This window comes from Sinocyclocheilus grahami, unplaced genomic scaffold, assembly GCF_001515645.1.
Source record: "Sinocyclocheilus grahami isolate Dianchi unplaced genomic scaffold, SAMN03320097.WGS_v1.1 scaffold118.1, whole genome shotgun sequence".
In the NCBI taxonomy this organism is placed as follows: domain Eukaryota; kingdom Metazoa; phylum Chordata; class Actinopteri; order Cypriniformes; family Cyprinidae; genus Sinocyclocheilus; species Sinocyclocheilus grahami.
The window spans coordinates 1,487,648-1,508,963 of NW_015505297.1; the positions used below are offsets into that span (position 1 = coordinate 1,487,648).

General features: G+C 39.9%; 2 protein-coding genes across 2 annotated transcripts in view; both read right to left on the reverse strand.

Moving 5' to 3' along the window:
• The window catches only part of kiaa0586 (KIAA0586 ortholog), a 119,270-nt gene that overhangs the window by 90,002 nt on the left and 7,952 nt on the right, over positions 1–21,316 (reverse strand). The window contains exon 9 of the mRNA XM_016278171.1: positions 19,548–19,674. Within this exon, the coding sequence (XP_016133657.1) occupies positions 19,548–19,674 (127 nt within the window). The remainder of the gene's footprint in view (positions 1–19,547; positions 19,675–21,316) is intronic.
• Positions 11,580–14,555, reverse strand: LOC107589620 (interferon regulatory factor 2-binding protein-like). Its single transcript, XM_016278121.1, has one exon. The coding sequence runs from the start codon at positions 14,280–14,282 to the stop codon at positions 12,297–12,299; it is 1,986 nt and encodes a 661-aa protein (XP_016133607.1). The 5' UTR covers positions 14,283–14,555; the 3' UTR covers positions 11,580–12,296.

Here is a 21,316-nt window from a genome sequence, read left to right on the forward strand (position 1 = left end):
TAACAACCATTAAAGGTGGGGTAAGCGGTTTTTCAAAAACGCTTTAGAAAACTGATTCGGGCCGAGTAGCAAAACAAACTTGTAGCCAATCAGCATTAAGGGGCGTGTCTACTCATGATGTGGAGGAGAGAGCGTACAGTGCACAGGACAGACATTAGCGAGCCGAGCGATAGAAAGATAGAGATGGCGGATAAAAACTTCTACGGAACAAAAGAAGGCTTAAGGCAAGAAGTAGGACGCTGGATAACCCCCTTATCCAGCGCTGGAGAGAACTCAAGGAGCGGAAGGCCTGCGATCGGACGCCGAGGTTGCTTTGTTTCTTCTCGATAGGTGAGTAACACCATGTCTGCGCCGCAACAGCTAAAGTCTGTCTAGTACACTGGACGCGACAAAGCGACCGTTGAAAATCATTTGAAATGTGCGTCTGTAAGCGGCCAAGTCTAATACTTTAAGCAGCTGAGGGATGCTGGACGGTGCTTGTAAATGGACACGCACGCTTGGATTACTATTAACTGGAATGTCCAAACAAGATGTTAAAATGCTCATTGTTGTAGATTTATTTTACCGTTACTGGTCTTCATTTCCATGTAGGCTAGAATCCAAACGAACAGTCAACAAATCCACCTGTCCTTCACCTTTACAACGACTTGCATAGCGTGGTACAAACAGCCTAGCATAGCGGTCAAAAAACTGTGTGCACCATCCCTCCAGCAACACCTGTCACCTGAAGGAAGGTTCCCACCTATATTCTGTGAACAATCACCCAAGAGTGACTCCTACTGGGCATACACATGCATAATTCAAAGTAAAGACAAAAATGGCTCTTACAGGGTCAATATGTCATAAACAGAACGCAACAGCAGTTTTCTGTCTGGGATTTGTCGTGTCACGCCGCGCCGCATCCAGTGTAGACCATACATATGTATATATATATATATATATCTATATGGTGTAGACAGCATCACTGATTATAATGAGTTCTATAGTATTTTGTCACAACGCGCCACTCACACGGTGTAACATTGGTTTTGCTTTGTTTCACAGTACTAATCGTTGCCTGGGTGTGGGGCGGAGCTATTAAAATAGGGGCGAGACACTTTTGGGGTAGGGGCATGTTTGTTTTGGTGATTTCAAATGTCAACATTGGCTACCAGAAATTGCTTACCCCACCTTTAACATTTGCTTTGCACAACAGCCTGTGAAAAGTGGAAGAAAGGTTCTTCAGATTATTAAAATGGTATTCACACTAAGAAAAAAAAAAGGTTATTTTAAGAACTATTCACTGAAAGGTTATTTTGAGAACCAAGAAATGGTTTTATGGCACTGCTGTAAAAACTTCCTTTTGAAGTCTTTGTGACGATACTGAAAATGATGATGAATGCAAAGAAATGAAATATCACAAGCGGTGATGAATCTCAAAATTAATCTAGGTCTGTGCATTATTAAAGTAAATACAATCAATTTTGATTTCATGTTGACTTTGGTGCCATTTAAGGGGGTTAACGTGAAGGGAGCTGTTTTGTTCATCTGAACCAATAATCAATAAAGAGGTATCTTGGTTGGTGGTGCCTGCGTGTTTCAGAGATATGTGGGAAATATCGATGCGATGTGACTACTTTTGACGCTGATTTAGATTAAGTAAAAAAGGGAATAGTCAATAGACTATTCAAGAGCTCAAATCAAGTAAGAACGCAATTAACTCGGAGCAAAAACCCAAATCCACGAAGCAGCCTGCAATTCCCCATACTAACCAGCAGGAGTCCTCCTGACTATAGCGGATCCAGCAAAAGTGTGTGAATGAGCAACCTTTAAAAAGACAACGACGCAGACGTTCAGGGGTGTGAATGAAGCGCTCTGATTTAAACCTGCACTAGCTATGACTCATCCTTGCTCTAAACTTCCTTGGAGAATATTACATATATCTGATTATCGTGCAGACAACATGGGAACACGAGGTTGATTTAGCCACTGGCTAAGATTCAGTAATGGGTTTTAAATTTGGGAAAAGCTGGGCACTGTTTTCTGGGAAGCTGTAAAATGCTGAGGACACAAGTAGAAAGTGGAAAAAACAAGGAAAGCTAGAAAGATGTTGTGGATTCAGTGTACTCTTTGGCCCACATTTCAGCGAGATTCCAAACTCAAACAAAAAATGTGCCATGGAATGTGAATAAGTACAACCAAACCGCCAGAGTTCACCCCAGGCAAGTGGCTCCTTCCTGGGCTTGTGGGACGATGGGACTCCTGGAGCAGGACTATGGTTCTGATTACCAGAAATGTGAATGGGCCAGACAGATGAAACAAAAAGGAGTTTGGCTCCTGAACAAAAACAGAATGACAATGAGATGTGAGATATATGATGGATAGCCGAGAGATGGCCAAAACCAGTGAGAAAACAAGAGCGAGAGACGGACGCTGACCATAAATCGACCTCCACAGTCAGATAGCAGTGAAATACTTACAATTTACAAAATCAAGGCCATCATTTTTCATCACATCTAGAGTGCCACTAAAATCATTGACTTGGAAAAAACAACAGCTGTTGCATAAAACTTGCGGTGGTTACTTGCAAAACCAATTCTACAGAGCCCAAGTCACTATTAGAGTCTATATGCATTTTCACCCATTTTATCTAATAAATATTTTTAGAAAAGTAACAGCATACTATAAAAAAATGACTTTAAAAAAAAAAGAAAAAAGAAACTGTTAAAATGCTACAATACCAAGTTACATTACCATATTTTACATTAAACATTTTTTGGTTTACATCACTTAATCAAATAAACAGTTATAAGTTGCAAAATATATAGGAATCCAGATGTCACCACAGTGTTCTTTCTGGCAACAAAAGCAGCTGTTTTTACTGTAAATATAACATTTTTCACAGGGTATCTCTCCTCCAAACAGCACAAACAAGGACAAATTGGACATAAAAATGTATTACTTTACAGACTAAACCACTGACAGGAGCAATCCTGGACTACTACTGCAGCTGTCCACATGCAAAAATGCCACAAAATCTCTTCTACACTGCAGGAAACTATTTTCTCATTGACTGAAAGGGTGTTCAGAAGGGCCCCGAAAAGAGGAAACAAAAAACATGGCTATCAGGAGACTAAAAAGACCTAGACTTTACAACCAACCACCATCACCCCACATCTCCTTCTCCATGGTAACGGGCATCTTCTCTCACCCCCTCCCGCTTCTTTTAGCGGAGCTCTCCAGATTGGCACGCAACAGTTCATGACAGACACAGCAGCTGATAGCTGGTCGCGGCTTCTTGCCGTAGAGGAGGTGGGGAGAGTTACCGTGTCTGCTGATTAGTAATCAGAACACAGACTCGCTCTGAATCCTGGGGGTTGAAAACTGAATTATACATTGCCACTGCCAATCAGACCATGCACTGCTTCATTGGCATTCTATTTAAAGAACAGACTCCATCCCCTAATCACACTGAAGACATGGAGAGCCACACAATCTAATGCCATGCCAGACTACAGAGCACCCCACACGGCATTTATGGAAAATGTCAGAGACGATGCCACTCACGGTTTGGTAATATTACTCCACTAATGGCTGCATGTGAAATTGTTGTCAAATCACTGTTGATATTTCCTATACTTGGCATTAAGGATTTGAGCAAACTTCAAAATATTACATTTTTGAGCGTGTCAGTTGTGTTGCGGTCTATGCAGGGTCAGAAAGTTCTTGGATTTCTTCAAAAATATCTTAATTTTTGTTCCGAAGATGAACGAAGTTCTTACGGGTTTGGAACGACATGAGGATGAGTATTTAATGACAGAATTCTTGTGTGAACTACCCCTGCCGCATTAAAAAATAAAAATAAAAATCACAAAGGAAAGTTTGTCAATGACATCCTTTAATTCTTTAGTCGAATTTCAATAGCATTCCTGTTATACCATTTCAAGACTGGCGTGAACATCATCACAGTCAAGCCCGAAATAAGCCATCTGCGAAACAATTTACACATAAATTTTCCCCTTACTTATTTCAAGTCTGGAAGTGTGAAGGGAAGTCTGGTACAGCTGTTGACACTCTGTAATGAAGCACCATCACAGGTCTCGTTCACGCAACAGATGGGCTACAGGTGGGGGGTTCACACTCAGCCCAGGTGACAGAAGGAAGGTGATTACGGCTGAACCCAATCCGAAACACCTCGGATTGCAGGGGGTGTTGGTGGCGGTCGGGCTGCAGCACTGTCAAAGTCTCTATTAACCAATTAGCAGCAAGGAGCTGAGGTCACAGCACATGGCAGGCGGCAGCTGGATACGCTACAAAAATGTACGTTCAACAAAACGGGGGAAGACAGAGTGGAATAAAATGCAGGGAAAAACTAACAGGGACATGACTTCAGCTGTTGAGGCGAGTAGTATTAAATATTAATGTTATTTCAGAACATAACTGCTTGTTTTCCATTCCTGGCATGTCTGCAGAAGGGAAAGAGACTATTATTATGTGGGGGAAAAGTACAAATAAAAACCTTTTTAGATGAATTTCTCAAACTATAAATGTCACAAAGGTTATAATTTTGCCTAAGGAAAATGAAGTCTATTTTGGGACAATTAAGAATCTTGCGTATTATGTTCATGACACTTCAAGAAATAGATCACCCAAAAATGAACATTTGCTGAAAATGTACTCGCAGTGAATGGGTGCCGTCAGAATGAGAGTCCAAACAGCTGATAAAAACATCACAATAATCCACAACATGACTCCAGTCCATAAACTAATGTTGTGAAACAAAAATCTGCATGGTTTGTAATAAACAAGTTCATCATAAAGATGTTTTTAAGATGTTACCGTCAATTCTGGCTAAAATATGAGTCCTCTATCTATAAGATTTCTTTCTCCAGTGAAAAAGTCCTCTACTTTCAGCACACATTCTCTGCAGAGGATCCATTGGTGAGCAAGTGATGCAATGCTAATTTTCACCAAATCTGTTCTGATGAAGAAAAACACATCTCCATCTTGGATGGCCTGAGGGGGAGTAAATTGTCAATTTTTGTTGAACTATTCCTTTAACTACATTTCCCCTCAAATTCTTCACTTTGAAACAAGCTTCATGTCGAATATTTCTTGAAAATTATGCAAAGATCCCAAAAAAATTTATAAAAACAGCTCAATTCTATGATGTATGATCTAACATGGCAGTGTAATTTCTGATTACTTGCACATTGATCTGATCACACTTGCTGACTGGAAGACCAAACCAAAAAGAAAAGGTCAAAGTCTGCTCAATTCAACGCAGAACAAATATTAACATGCTCACAAAATCATTTGAAACAAATGAGCTGCTTTCTTACAGTACCATACATGGCTTATTGATTCTAGAAAGGCTAAATCTATCTCGGAAATAGAGGATGTGTTTGTTGACATGATTGTAACAAACAGCTCTGGAGGCCTCGGTTGATCAATCTTACTCATTTCCTAATGAAAGCAGATGATACCACTCCGGGTGTGATGATGGGCTGGGGTTGTTTTTACACAGAGGAACTCCTGATTAGATCCTATCAGAAAGTCTGGAATAATAGTTCAAAGGCCTGAGTGATGGGAAGGCAACAGTGCTAAAGTTAAAGACCCATAGACAAATAAATGACGTCACCTTTAAAGAGCCCTCCAATTAGACCCTTCAGTGGGCAAACCACACCCATTGTTCTTTCTCGCAGCTGCATCCGAGATAGATGACAACCTTTGGTTTCACCACAAGGTCGTTGGGAAGGTTTTCATTACATGGGAGTTTCGCTGCTATTAATACTGATGGTTTTGGTCCAGTGAGATCATCTGTGTTTGTTGGTACATGATCAAGGCAACAGACAGACAGACACTAATGCAGACACAGAATCCTGATCCCTTAACAGCTCTGTGAAAGCATGCAAAGCTTTCAAATTTAGGACAAGATAAGGTTGAGTGACTGAGGAAAAAAAGGGCAAACAGGACACAGAAAAGTCTTGAGAAAGATCAATTAAAAGTGAAAAAGTCCACACAAAAAAAGCAGTTATTGCAATATCCTGTAATGCAAAAGAAAAAAAAAGAAAGAAAAGAAAACATTAAAAAGATTGTATTAAAAAAAAATTTTTTTAATAATTTTTGTCAGAGCACCTTTCCATTGTGCTTTATTAATTTATTAATGAATCAAAGCTGAAAAAGTACTTATGAGTTCATTTGCAAAAACATAACTCAAAAATCATATTTTTTCATTGTGCATACAATTAATCTCAATCAAACTGCAAAAAATTACAGCTAACTAACACAAAAACCATGATTACATAAAAAACATGATTTTTGAAAATTTAACAAAACAGATATCTGTTTTTCACAACTCTTCACATATACACACACACATATATACACACACACACACACATGTATATATACACATATACATGTATAAATATATATATATACACATACATATACACACACATTTTTATATATATATATATACACATACATACACATTTTTATATACACACACATATACATATATATATACACACACACAAACACATACACACACACATATGGATATACATATATGGATATACATACATATATATATATACATACACACATTTTTATACACAAACACACATGTATATATACACATACATATATATATATATATACACACACACATTTTTATATATACACATACGGATATATATATACACACATACATATATATGTATATGTTTTTTTTTTTTTGGTAATAAAACAGTTCTGACTGGGCAAGCTACATCCATTATGATTATCCTTAATAAATCTGACCAATACATTAAAGCCAATCCAAATCAGGAAGATTTGTTGCTGTTGTTATTATCATGATGAATAAATTCAACTTTTTTTTTTTTTTTTTTTTTACATTTTTTTTTACTATACTGCTGCTGCAACAATATAATAAAACACACTTTTGATATGCATTACACCTAAGAACACCCCTTAACCAATAAGGAAAAATCTTTGTAATGTATGGCCTCACATGGCTTACTGCTTTAATAAACAACAGAGCACTTATAGGCGAACCTACACAGCTCTCCGAGTACAGTGGATGGTGACCAGATTGTAGAATGAGACTGTGTGTGAATATGTGAGGGGGGGGAAGGGCACCCGATGAAAGATGGATGACAGAACAAGCCGCTGACTGAACTCGCTGCACTGTGAAAGCCTAAGAAACCTGAGACTGCTCTGTGTTAGCAGAGCTCCAGTCTAAAATGGCTGCCAGTCGTGTAAACAACCCACAGAACGAAAAGGGGGCTACATTTCTCCAGTGAGCCGGCCAAGAGCCGCACAAATTAACCCTTTCCTTCCAACCAGCCAGTGCGTCTGCAAACTGAAAACAAAGGATGGAATGTTTAGTACTCAGTGGTTCGCGTTAAAAATGTGATGGAGGTCCAAAAATGTGTGTAAATTCATGCACTATGGTTATTTAAATGCATAACACCTAGTTAGACACCACAAGAAAGAGTCGAAAGATACAAAAATTGCACTCCGGCAGGTATTCATCGGGTTCTCAGTTCAACACTTTAGATCACTCAAGTGAAACCATGCTTGAACAATCCAGCCTGCGAGCTTTTCAAGACAGACGGAGTCTCCATGGTGCCGTATAGTCCATTTTCATGTGTTCAGAAACAATCCCCTGCCCCCCAATCTAGCCCCCCACCCCACTACTTCTCTGGCGGGAATCTACAGGAAGAGCTGTAACAGGCGCTGGCCCTCAAGGAGGGACTGGCCTTGAAATGCAAATTGGAATTCCATCCGAAAATTGATGTCCTTTACAAGCTAATGAAAAACATCTGAAATGCTGCCAAAACGGCCCCCTGTTTTACAACCCACATGCCATTAGTCAAGGGTAGACCGGAGCTGCGTCCGTTCCGTGAAGCGTATGTTCTTATATAAAGAACTGTTAAAAAAAAATAGAGAAGAGGTTTATTAAATAACAGATTCAGAAAAGTGTGAATTTACCAAGAAACTCAAAACTGATACTGAGAATTGATGGATAATGCATTAAATCATATTAACAATAACATACTATTCTAAAATGATTCCTTATTTTATAAGCAGCCAAAAAATAAACTAAACGAGAGAGTAGGAGCGAAAAGCAAGAGAAAATCAATTCCCCCTCTGCGCCTTTAATATCTGCAGAAAGAGGGGGGGGAAGCACACACCCGCTGAAGCCTGCAGCTTATTTGCGAGGCAGGAATGTCTGAGATCGCATACATTATGTGCCAAAGAGGCCCTGGGCTATGGAAGATAGTGCTGACATCACCGTCTATAAATGGCTGTGCTCAGAGGCACAGTGAATGAAAACAAAATGGGAATAACCCTTTTGCACATATACCCCCACCTCCGTTGGCGCTAAATAACAAGCACAAGCGGAGAGAGTTAAATGCCATATCACAGACAGGAACGCATTAACACGATGGGGGAAAAATACACGGTTGAATGGTTAAAATACTTTTGCATATACTAGTTTAATATGCACAGATGCTATAAGCCATTTGGCAGGTTGATTCCTCTATTGTAGCGTTTTAAAAAATGTATTTTGTTTGTTTGCAATAATGGAATGAGATTTGGGTGGGCATAACAGGAAAACAGTTAAAAAAAAGGATCAATATTTTTTATGCAATATGAAGTTAAAACGCTAGAAACATAGCATCTTAACTTCTAAAGCAGTATGAACAGACTATATAAAGGCACAAAACAATGTGTCAGTAATTGCGATGAAATGCAAGTAGCGACAGATCGTCATTTCTGTATTGTGCAACACTAAGTCATCGTCCATTGGATGCTTTACAAACATTACTTTGTTCACAACATTGAAGCAACAAATTACATTTTGTTTGGGGCAGGACTATCAGGAAACCTGTTAGAAAACAGTTATTATTCTGGATAATGATGGAACAGAAGTACAATGCCTTTTACTTCTAAAATTACTTATAAAACAGTATAAACAGACTAATGCACATACAGCAATCAACATATAAAGCTGCAATGAAACAAAACATTTTGTTGTTGTAAAGTACATTCAAGTGTAATGGATTATTAAAAAAGAAAAGAAAAAAAGTATGGTGGAACTACTGGATGTTGACTGGATTTTGAGCTTTCACACCGACAGTAATGAGACATTCTGAGTGTTATTCTACTTGCAAGAAAACAACACAATATTAACTATTAAACAAAAAGACATGAGCATTTCTAAAAACACTAGAGTGCAGAGAGGCAAATGCCGGCACACGCAGGGTTAACACTGAACCTCTCGGCTCTTTGTGTCCACACATTCCTGAATAAATGATGTTTTGAACAAGGCTGTTACCATGGGCAACTGTGCACGATGGTACTGCAGCGTAACCTTTGGAGTAGCTGTATTTTTATCCGCTGGAAACTTCTCCCTTGAAGGGAGGGAGGGAGGGAGAGAGAGAAGTGTGTGTGTCATGGGGATGAAGGGAATTGGAGGAGGGGAAGAAGCCGCTGGCTTCCCTGGCTAGCGAAGGGTGCACTGCAGTGATTTTACAATGAGACCAAAAACAAATGTTCTGAAACAGACGAGTGACCACATTAGAACTGAATATTAATTCTGAGATGCTTGCTGCAACAGATAAATCCATCATAAAATATAATGCAAAAAAGGTTCAAATACACCAGTGCATCAATATAAATGCATTGTAACCACTCATACAAATGTATATCTAACAGAACAAAGGCAGTGATTAGATTTGTGCTTGCCTTGATATCATTACAGAAAGCATCTCTATACTTAAACAGCCACTCAAAATAATCACATGCTATGAGATAACATAAAAATGTATGCATTTACAGTGATTTTAGTCATCAGGAAGTCAAAGAAGGGTCTTCTCCTCATCTTTCAGTTGTCTGTGTCCCAAAGCCTTCCACTAAAAGGTGCAGAATTTAACACGCACACTCAAGACACCAGAGAAGCGTGTGTGTAGTAAACAGGAAGTGAGACCCCCGCCTTCTCTAACGGGTGGGGTCAGTATATCGGTTTATTTTTTTCTTTGCATGTGCACTGAAACTTGAAACCCAGGTGATTACAGAGAGAGCCAAGGGCACCTCAAACCCAAGTCAGTTTTAGCATGACAATAGAAGCCCGCTCCATCCTGAACCAGACACCACACCTTTGATTCCTCACAGACAGAGCAGCAGTGACAATATCACTGCAATGCACCACAAAGCACGACAACAAAACTCTACACTGGGTTTAGATGGATTATGGATGTATTATACAAAATGGATACATATATACGCAAATTACACACAGACAAGTGTGTGTGTGTGCATAATTTTCAAAAATGCATAGTGTACAAATAAAAAAAAAATTTACTTAACCTGACATGCTGATTAAAAAACAAAAACATAAAAAAAAAATGTGTATATACACACTTTATAGGCCAAAAAATAAAAATAAACACACACACTTGTTTAGTGCGAAACTGTTCTAGCTCCTGCTTAAATTATTCCCATCTACAGGATGTGCACCACAAGCCTCCAGAGAATTTAAGCACAGAGCCCACTTCAGTTAGATAGCTTGGCATGTGCATTGTTCTCTGACCTTAATGCCCCCCCCGTTTTTTGGTCTGGATGCACTTGCATGGCCGGCTGCCATGAATGAATTGTGCCACCTTCTATTTGTCTGCGAAAGAGCATTAGTTTGAGTCATGACAACAGCCACGCACCAACTGTTTTCCCTCGCTCCCGCAGCCAATGCAAGAGTACGACTGACAAGTCACATGACCAACCAGCTGAATTCTAAATGAGGAATACATCCCCAGGGCCATCTCAGGCATGTGCAAGCATTTTCCCTCTCCAGCTTTCCTGCCCACACCAAAATACTCTGACACAAGGAGAGAGGGAACAGCTAACAGCTCCTAAATTGAGGCATAACAGATTAAGACAGTGTGCTAAGAGCAGGGTAATTGTGCGCTATTTAACGCCTCCTGCACATGCAATAAAACAGCTTCTATCATGAGCCATTAATGGAACTTGTTGCTAAGGGAGTAACAAAAAACAGCACATATTAAACAAGCACAGCGCCTACCCCATGTGACACCCATCAGCGAGTGCTGTAGAGATGTTTCATGCCCTGTGGCTACATCAAACGTTTGACTTTTTAGGTCAGTGTCGCAGGACTACATCTGTTTGGAGCAAAAACAATGACATGAATGCATAAGACACTGACAAAAGTCATGAAACTATATGCTTAGTGCGATATTCGATTCACTGTTACACTTAACAACAGAGAAATGTGCTGAGCGGAGTACTATCATTTTTTTAAATAACTTTTAGACAGATATTGCAGATAAAAACAAAACAAAAATAGCATTGCAAAGTGACTGTAAAAAGAATAATTTGGCTCTTAAGGGAAATAAAGAACTACTAAAAATATATATGTTGTCAAACTATGAAAATATGTATATATTCTAAGGAAGCTTAATAAAGCCAACTATAATTTCGAGAAATCGGAAATTAAGACATTAAGGCAGAATCCAAATATCAAAGACATTTCTAACCTGAACAAATTAACACGCCACAAATAATTAATATCAATGAATTTATTACAATTTACTCAGCTCCAAGGCACGTTACAAGTCTTCTGTTACTACAGAAATATGTATAAACAAACAGAGCATTTCATTTTTCATTTACAGTATTTTTTGCTCTACTAAAGCATCCGTGCAACTTTAAAGCAAAAAGAGAAAATGAAAACACGTAATAAAATATATCTGTATTCTCAGACCACGGGATACAAAACTAAAAATCGCTGTTTCAAAGATCATACTAAAAAAAACAACAACAACAACAAAAAAACAGACGGGATCAACAAACAAAGAATGCCCTCTCTTAGACTCACTTCATTTGTTATACCTACCACAAAAAAAGTGTATTTATTAATAACATTTTTTTTTGCTTGGGATTGTACATGTAGATGTGGAAAGTAACTATGAAGTTGAATAGAAATGTTAACGTAACCGTAAAAGTGCCGTAAAAAATGTTTCCACACACACACAGCCTCCTCCTTTGTGGAGGAAAACAAATGTCTCTGTACACTGGACTATTTCTGTAACTTCAATATTCACAACAAGTAGGCTGTCTCTCAAAACCAAGCATGCTGCCTACTTAGACAGCATTTCTGGGCATTCAAATGCATCTATATTGCCCATAAATGTTGTCTTGGTAGGCATCTCACTAGATTTTAAGACACAACCTTAAATATACTCGCTTCACTTGTCTGTTTCTGATGCAGGAAGCATATATTTTTATATTTAAGGGTCTCTTTCTTTCTTTACTTTCACATCCCCGGCTAAAATGGTCGCTATCTCGCCTTGCATGAAAGCCCAAGGCACGTTTGACCCTACCAGCGGACATTTCTCTCCGCTGGGGCAGTACACCTCTCCTGTGGCCCCCTGTGCTTTGATGCTCTCCCGGGAACATGGGAAGCAGAATTTGTGGTTGGGAACTGACGGGCACTGGACGAAGTGTGTGTCTTCTAAACGTTCGTGGCAGATAGTACAACACAAAGGTCCGTTATTTGCCATGGGTGAGTCTGGAATGTTCTGAGGGTGCACCTGATCCATGCCCTGATGCGAACCCGATTGAGAAGGTGTCCCCGGCAGACTGATCTCCCCGTTTCGGGAGGCCAAACGCCGCTGTCCTGACACCGAGGCAGGGGAGACCGGGCTGCTACTGTTGTGTCGGGTGGATGTGGTAGAGTGCACGGAGTTGCTGTCCTTTGGTGAGTGCGCGTTACCCAAAGTGTCTGCAACTGACATGAGCGCAGCCATGGGGGATTGTCCATTCTGGGGGGCCGATTCGGGTGGGGTGGCTCGACTGGAGTGCACCAACCCCAGGGGTGGAGGTCCACCGTGAGAGGCTGTGAACGAGCCGGACGCCATGGTCAGTTTGAGCGCCTCACTTTGACTCGCCATCCACTGCTGTCTCTGCTGCTCCCCCTCCACCGAGTCCGGTTCTGGGGAGGCTTTGCGTTTGCGCATGCCGGTCCTGAGCGCACTGCCTGATGCCACGGCCCGGGGCATGTTGACCAGCGCCGAAGGCAGCAGAGGGCAGCTGGCGTCGATGTAAGGCTGGGGCAGCATTTCGCCCCCGAGCCCCTCCTTAAAGAAACGCACAGACTCTGGGAGTAAATCGCCCAAGAGCCTCCAGTCACCAGAGCTGTGCTTTTTCTCATATTCCAGATATTTAAAGCCAGAGGAAAGCCCCCTGCCAAAGTCTTTCATGCAGTCCTGGTACATCTGTTTAGCCACACCAGACGCACTGGAAAACACATTACCAGATCCACTGGGATACTCAATAAAGATTTTCAGTTCATAGTCCATGCCGGGCTTTGAAATAGCATCAAAAGCAAACACCCTACCTAGAAGGGAATGATCTTTCTTGAACCTCACATCAAACGGAGTGCAATTGGAAAGTGTGATCAGTGTGTCCCTCACCATCTTGGGTTTGTTAGCCCAATCCTCTGCTCTGTTCCTCAAACTTTCACTAAGTTCAGCCAGAGCCTCTGCGTTACGCTGTTTCTCTTTTAGATCTCTTTCTTGGTCCGTGCTGGACACAGAACCGGGTCTTTTACCTTGCTCGGAGAGCGCGAGCGCCGGTCCGATGCTGACCGGGGCTGGAGGGGCTCGTCCAGACAGGCTGTGTTGGGCTATACTCGCCGCTGACGGTGGGCCGTTCAGGAGAGTCTGCGGGAGGAGGTTCGGCGGCACGCTCATCTGTCCCGACACTGCCACCAGCCCGTGACTCCGACGCGAGTTAGGGCTCTGTCGGTTCAGCTCGGGGGGTCCGTCGTCTGATTTAGAGAAGCCGTTCGGTCCGCCGAGTCCGTTCGGAAGCCTGTGCGCGCCGATGCTGGAATAATCAAAGCGCGATCTCTCGGTTCCGAGCGCGTATCGGTCCAAGCCGGGCTGCTGTTGTTGTTGTTGCTGCTGCTGTTGCTGTTTGGACGAGCCGTCCACATGGTTCATCTGCACCGACTCCTTGGATGACATGCCCGCTTGTGCCTTCACCGCAGGCGGCGGCGCGGGACCCGGGGATCTCCCTTCCTGGAAGCCATGAGCCCGCTTCAGATGGCGCGCGGTCTCGATAACAAACTCGATCCGATCCGCACCCTCGTAGTTCACGCAACCCCTGCACACGGGCTCCGTAAAATCCCAAATCATCGCCCACGGCATGCGCGGCAGGTCGCACAGATAACATGACTGTCTCCTCGACGAGGAGACCTGCGCCGAAGACATGTTGAGCTGCTCCTCTCGGATCCGTTATACGGTTACTAGGAGGCGAATGCGCCTCTTCTGCTTCTCGGAATGCCACCTGGCTGGGCCGGTGACGTCAGCACCACGTTCCGCAGTTCCTTTTTCAGTTACAAATGACAAGCAACTTGTTGCCATGCGAGTGCGCATGCGCTAACCACTCCCTAACAAATCTTCTGAATGGACCGAGAAACGCCACCATGTACGGCAAGCCGCTTAAACATTTAAGATTCAAAACATATTAGTATCCGTTTTTATGTTACTAGCACTTTTAGTTAAATCCGATAGTGACAAGTATCTATTCAGTACTTATTGATTATACACTATTTATTTCTTTGCTTGTAATCACTATCGCAATATGGCAAGTATCCATTCCATTTTTACTGGTAACAAATTGAATGTGTAATTAGTATCTATAGTTCTGGAATGTATCAAGGAAATAATCACTAAAAACTAATGAATACTTAGTAGTAAATCTGAAATGGACACAATGAAGAGATACATGAATACCTGAAAACCAGATTCTATACGTCAATTCCATACCTCATATGACAGATAATTCAATTAAAATTTTTTTTTAAATAAATTCTTAGCAGTAAAAAAATATTACTTGTCAATATCGGGATAATGACTAGTAGCAAAAGTTACAGGTTTTAGTATCTAATGAATAAATATGATAAATCATTATAAATTACTAATTTAATAGATACCCACCACTACTGTAATGAACACTAGAATCAAATGAAGTTTCTAGTTAAATTGAAATGGGATAATAGTCACTATTAGATTATTAATTATAAATAAGTATTATTTATTTATGAATATACATGCTTATAAAAATAATACAAAAAATAAATGTTCAAGCTACTTGCCATAACTTGTTGGCCAGTTTGCTCTCAGAATACAAGAGCAAGAGTAGTGGGTGGAAAATCTGAAGTATTCATGTTTTCTTTCAGAGCGTCTGTTCTTACTGCTTCTAAAATGTCCATAAGCTTGATATTCTGCAGTACTATTAATAATGCAAGATCATGTTATAAAGATGCTTACACCAGCAAAATGTGTGTGATTTAAACTAAAAATAAGCATACTGTGGACAGATTTTAAACAAAAGACATTCTTAGTCATTTAAAATAACATCTACAGTATGCCCCATGATATAAAGACTTCCTTAAACATGGACAATGTTTACGTATACGGCATATGTTCTGATATCATTGTGATTTAATAAATATGATTATTAAAGACTCATAATATTTCTGGGGTTTTGCATGGTAGTATCTGTCAGCCTCTGAATGTTTACCTTAAATAAGGAAGTTTCACAGCTCTGCCCCCTAAAAGCCCCTTTCCCATAGTCTATTCTCTGCTTAACAACACCGCACAGACGATGTAAAAAAAAAACTCATCCTGTTATACAACAAGACGAGAGGGTGGAAAAACCGAGAGAAGGGGGAAAAAAAAGGCAAGGGAGGTCTGAGGGAGAGGAGAAATGCCATTTACTGCAATCCCTGCATTCTGCTGGCACAAAAAAGAAGCTGTGCTTTATCCAAGCAAAAAAAAAAAAAAAAAAACATAACTACCAAGTAAGGCATGAGCCAAATCTGAGGACGTGATTTTCTCCCTCCACTGAAAATTAGATATACAGTACATCAAGCATTAAAGAGCCTAAATCTGGATGTCAAAAAGGATAAAATATCCACTACTGATATGGCAGGCAGAATGTCTTCCAGCTTCTAAAACCGGAGACAATTTGCACAGTATTTGTGCTCTGTGCTTGTGACTCGGAAGGTGTAAATGAGCCTGATGCCTTTGGTTTGTGCCCCAAATTAACGACACAAAGAAACAGTGTTTGTGCAAATCATCTTCAGTGTTGGAGCGAGTCACTTGACTTTAAAATGAAATCAGGTTTCACTTTGCAAACACTCAAATGTCCTTGTCTGACACAAGACCATATGTAGAACTCAAATATTTATATTGGGAAGAAAAATACTTCAAAATATATAGCACAAAAATATATAACTAACATTCAATGGGCAAAAGATTCGGAATCTTTTAGCCAAAATGTAGTCTAAATTTGCAATCTGCCTGTAAAGGATATTTCACCCTCCTTTCCTTTCACTGAGGGATGTTTCGCTGTCCCTGTAGTCTTCTCATGAATACAGATCACCCTGAGGCTTGGCACTTTTTTGCCCGCGCGCACACACACACACACACACACACACACCCACATGTGCGGACACACACACTCTGCATGGAAAGTTTTCCACGTTCAGCTTTCCACCAGCTTATCGCAGGGGTTAACTCTCAGCTTCCGCTAAGTGGCTGGCGGGCTGCCAGAGTGAGGGATTCTGGGAAAAGGCGAGTCTTGCCAAGTACAAACTGCCAACATTAAGCAGGCCTGACAGCCTCTCTCCTCCTCCAAACCTGGCAGCCATTCAAAGTGCTCTTTCATTCGAGACGCTGGCGGGTGGCCAGATGCATGCAGATTTACTTTACCTATTCTACACACACACACTGAACAGATCACCCACCCACATGTGCGGACACACACACTCTGCATGGAAAGTTTTCCACGTTCAGCTTTCCACCAGCTTATCGCAGGGGTTAACTCTCAGCTTCCGCTAAGTGGCTGGCGGGCTGCCAGAGTGAGGGATTCTGGGAAAAGGCGAGTCTTGCCAAGTACAAACTGCCAACATTAAGCAGGCCTGACAGCCTCTCTCCTCCTCCAAACCTGGCAGCCATTCAAAGTGCTCTTTCATTCGAGACGCTGGCGGGTGGCCAGATGCATGCAGATTTACTTTACCTATTCTCAGATGAGCCGATAGAGACCGCCCCGCAGTTGCCATGGGAACCAGAGGCTGCTCAGAGACTTCCCAGAGCTGCTCATGTGTGCATCTTGTGTTGGAACACTCAGTAACCTGCAGATGTATGACTTTCACTCTCCCTCACTTGTATTTTTAGAAGAGACCTTACTGTTACACAGGAATATTGACTTGAAAAGAGAAAGAAAAATGCAGCTGCTGAACCATCAGTGGCGGTAATGAAAGCAAATTTACCATTTTAAATGCGGTTTTCAAAAAACCGACACACAAGGCATTTCGATCAGAAAACAGTATAAAATACTGAGCCAGGTTTACTGAAAAGGACAAATTTGAAGCATTATCCCCACATATATATCAATAGACATATTCTTTTTGCTCCTCTTACAAAATGGACTTGCGATACCTTGATACATCTATTGAATGACTACCATATTTATGTCAGTCAAAAGACAATTATGTCTAGCATATAATTTGCTAATATCTTAAGACTATTTCTGGCTATATTTTTATTGGCACTGGCAGATGACCGATTAACAGAACTAGCAAAGTGTCAGTACCAAAACAGTCAGTTTGGTCAATAGATATGCACTTTTTTTTGTGAGTACTGAGTATTGTGTTAAAAAAAAAAAAGTATTAAAAAAAGAAAAGAAAAAAAAGTCATCGTCATTCTAGCTCCCCAAGGCTGCATTTAAAGGATTAAAAATACAGTAAAAATGTAATATTGTGAAATATTACAATTGAAAATAATTTGTTATTTTAATATATTTTAATAGTCATTTATTCCTGTGATGCAAAGCTGGATTTTCAGCATCATTATTCTAGTCTTCAGTGTGACATGATCCTTCAGAAATCATTCTAATATGCTGATTTGCTGTTCAAGAAATATTTCTTATTATTATCAATGTTGACAACAGTTGTGCAGCTTAATAGTTTTGTGAAAACCATGATACACTTTGTTTTGTTCAAAAGAACATTTATTTTTTTAACTTGAAGCATTTATTTAAAATATAATCTTTTGTAACATTACAATTGTCTTTACTGTCACTTTTGATTTAACACATATTTACTAATTATATATATATATAATTCTAATATGCTGATTTATTATTAGAATTATCAATGTTGGCAACATCTATGCTGCCAAATATGTTTTTTTGGAAACTGCGATACTTTTTCAGGATTCTTTGATGAATAAAAAGTTCAAAAGAACAGCATTTATTCAAAACATAAATCTTTTCTAACAATATAAATCTTTGCTATCACTTCTTATCAATTTAACATATCCTTGCTGAATAAAAGTTTTCATTTCTTTAAAAAAAAGAAAGAAAGAATAAAAATTTACTGACCCCAAATTTTTGAACGGTATTGTATATTGTTAGAATATATATATATTTTAAATAAATGCTCTTCTTTTTAACATTTTATTCATTAAAGAATCATGAAAAAAAGTATCACAGGTTCCAAAAAAATATTAAGCAGCACAACAGTTTCCAGCACTGATAATAAATCAGTATTAGAATGATTTCTGAAGGATCATGTGACACTGAAGACTGGAGTAATGATGCTGAATATTCAGCTTTACATCACAGGAATTAATTCGATTTTAAAGGATATTCAAATAGAAACCATTATTTTATATTGTACTAACATTTTGCAAGATTACTGTTTTTTTTCTGTATTTTTGATCAAATAAATGCAGCCTTGATGAGCATAAGAGGCTTCTTTAAAAAAAAAAACATTACAAGTCTTACTGACCCCAGACTTTTAAACGGTATGTATGTAGGCCATTACAAACATATCGGTGAACCACTAATTCATATACTATTGTAATTATATAAACAGTATTGTTTTTACTATGTCCAAAAAACACATCCTAAAAAGCCATGATACTTTGTTACTTTTTGTTAGTGTCAGCTGCAGACTGTCTTCTGTGTGCCCCATGACAGTTCTATAAACTCCAATTCAAATGATCTTTCTCCTCATGACAAATTTTCTTCAAGGAGGCTCTTATGAATTTGCAGAACGAGATCCAAAAACATGTTCGTATTATTGAGAACCTCCCTTGCTACGTCACAGGCCAAGAACAAAGACATTTAGTGTTAACCACTAACATCAACACACTGCTTCTCATACTGTCATTTTGACAAGTTGCGGTAAGCCTCTCGCACAGAGCGATGTTCGGGCAAAACACGTGTACGCTTCGTCCATTTTTTAAGTGACACTTGCTTATGGAACAGTAGGAGGGCGTATTTAAATGAAAAAGACAAGATGGCCTAACCGAGCACCATAAATAAAACAAAAGCATTCCTTTGGCTTGGAAAAAAGTAGTAGTTATGTAGGTCTACTACTATGGTTACACACGGTGTACGGCGAAACACAGAAGGCAGAGGGTTGTGTGCCTTCCTGCTCTGAAAACAAGCTCTATTATTACCTGGACCGCTCTGGTTGGCCGTTGTTGGCTGTTGCCATGGCGAACCTCTTTACCCCAACAGGCTGCAAGGCACATCTCTCGGGAGACCTCCGATTATTAGGGCTCTGGTCCTGAAGTCTGCCATTTCCTGCAAAGAGAGAAGATATCGCAAGGATCAGCCCGGGCACCAGACACCTGCCGCAGTCAGCAGTCCAGCTCATCATGCCAGAACACACACCACTGTGGGGCTACGACTCTAACAAGGCCCCGTGTGTTTCAGCTAGTCATCAATTCTGCAGAAATCCAGCGCACCGTGCCAATAACCCGGACCATAAATACGTGATACGTGCCAGGCATTTCTGAACACAAACGAGCAGTTATTCTTTCACTATTCTTACAGTTTGTCAGCCCATGACTGTAAATGGGAAAAGTCAAACTGAGTACATGGAGGGGGGAAACCTCATATCGTGCAAATGTAAAATATCCCGGCGCTCTCGCCTGAGCCCTATTAGGAGGCCGGAGAGTGGAAAGCTCTCCTTGCGGCACTGCGGAATGCAGACGAAAGGAAACATAGCTATATAAATACGCAGGACAAGGATTTCTCAATCCTCCAAAAACAACAGTAGAGCTCCTGACCATAATCATTTCCTTAAGGTCAAAAAGGCACCGTAAGGAGGGCCTCCTCCTACAACTGGAACAACAGCAGCACTGCCATACGCGCCTCCAGTGGGCCCCAGTGTCTGGCTAACAGGGAACATGAGGCCTTCAAGCTTCTTGAATACGGTTAAACGAGCAGCTAAAGTCTCATGACTCAATGGCAAACAAAGCCCCCTGTATCGCAGACCCTCTGCGCCGTGTTTCCTGTGAGAGAGCAAGCAGACATGCAAAAACAATCATCGCTGTTAATGACTGCAAAAAAGCTCTACTGTAAAATGTCTGGTAATTTGACCCACAGTACTAGACGAATAACAAACGTGAAAATATTTTTAAATAATATATTCATCCAGTCTTCAGGTGTCACATGATCTTTTAGAAATCATTCTAATATGTTGATTTGGTGCTTTTCTTTGGTGAATAGAAGTTTCAAAAGAACAGCATTTATTTGAATAAAAAATGTTTTTTGATTATTATTATTGTCTTTACGGTCACTTTTGATAAATTTAATGCATATTTGCTGAATAAAAGCATTAAAAAAAATTCAATAACATTTTAAAGAAATGAACACTTATTTATTTTGAGAAAATATTTCTATTTCAAATAAATGCTGTTCTTTTGAACTTTCTTCATCAAATATTTCTGAAAAATATGCATCAATTTCTACAAAAATATTAAGCAGCATAACTGTTTTTAACATTAATAATAATAATAATAAGAAGAAGAACTGTATCTTGAGCATCAGAATGTTTTCTGAAGGATCATGTGACACAGAAGACTGGAGTAATGATGCTAAAAATTCAGCTTTGCCATCAAGAATTATTTAACAATATTTCACAAATTTACAGTACTGTGTTTTAAATAAATCAAATGTTCATACATACATAAAGCATTTATAAAATCAGATAATTTTTAAAATACTGCATATCTCGACATGGCTAGTGTTTGTCTAGTACAAGCTAAAATGTCTACCCATAAATCTTTGATGAGGTAAGACCACTGGAATTGCTGTTGAGGGCATCTGCAATATTCATAACCCTTAATGTAAAATCTGCAGGCTTCTCCACTCATTACTACATGATTCGACTTCTGTTTCACCTATTTGATTTCACTATCTTCACTAACGGTTTGGACAC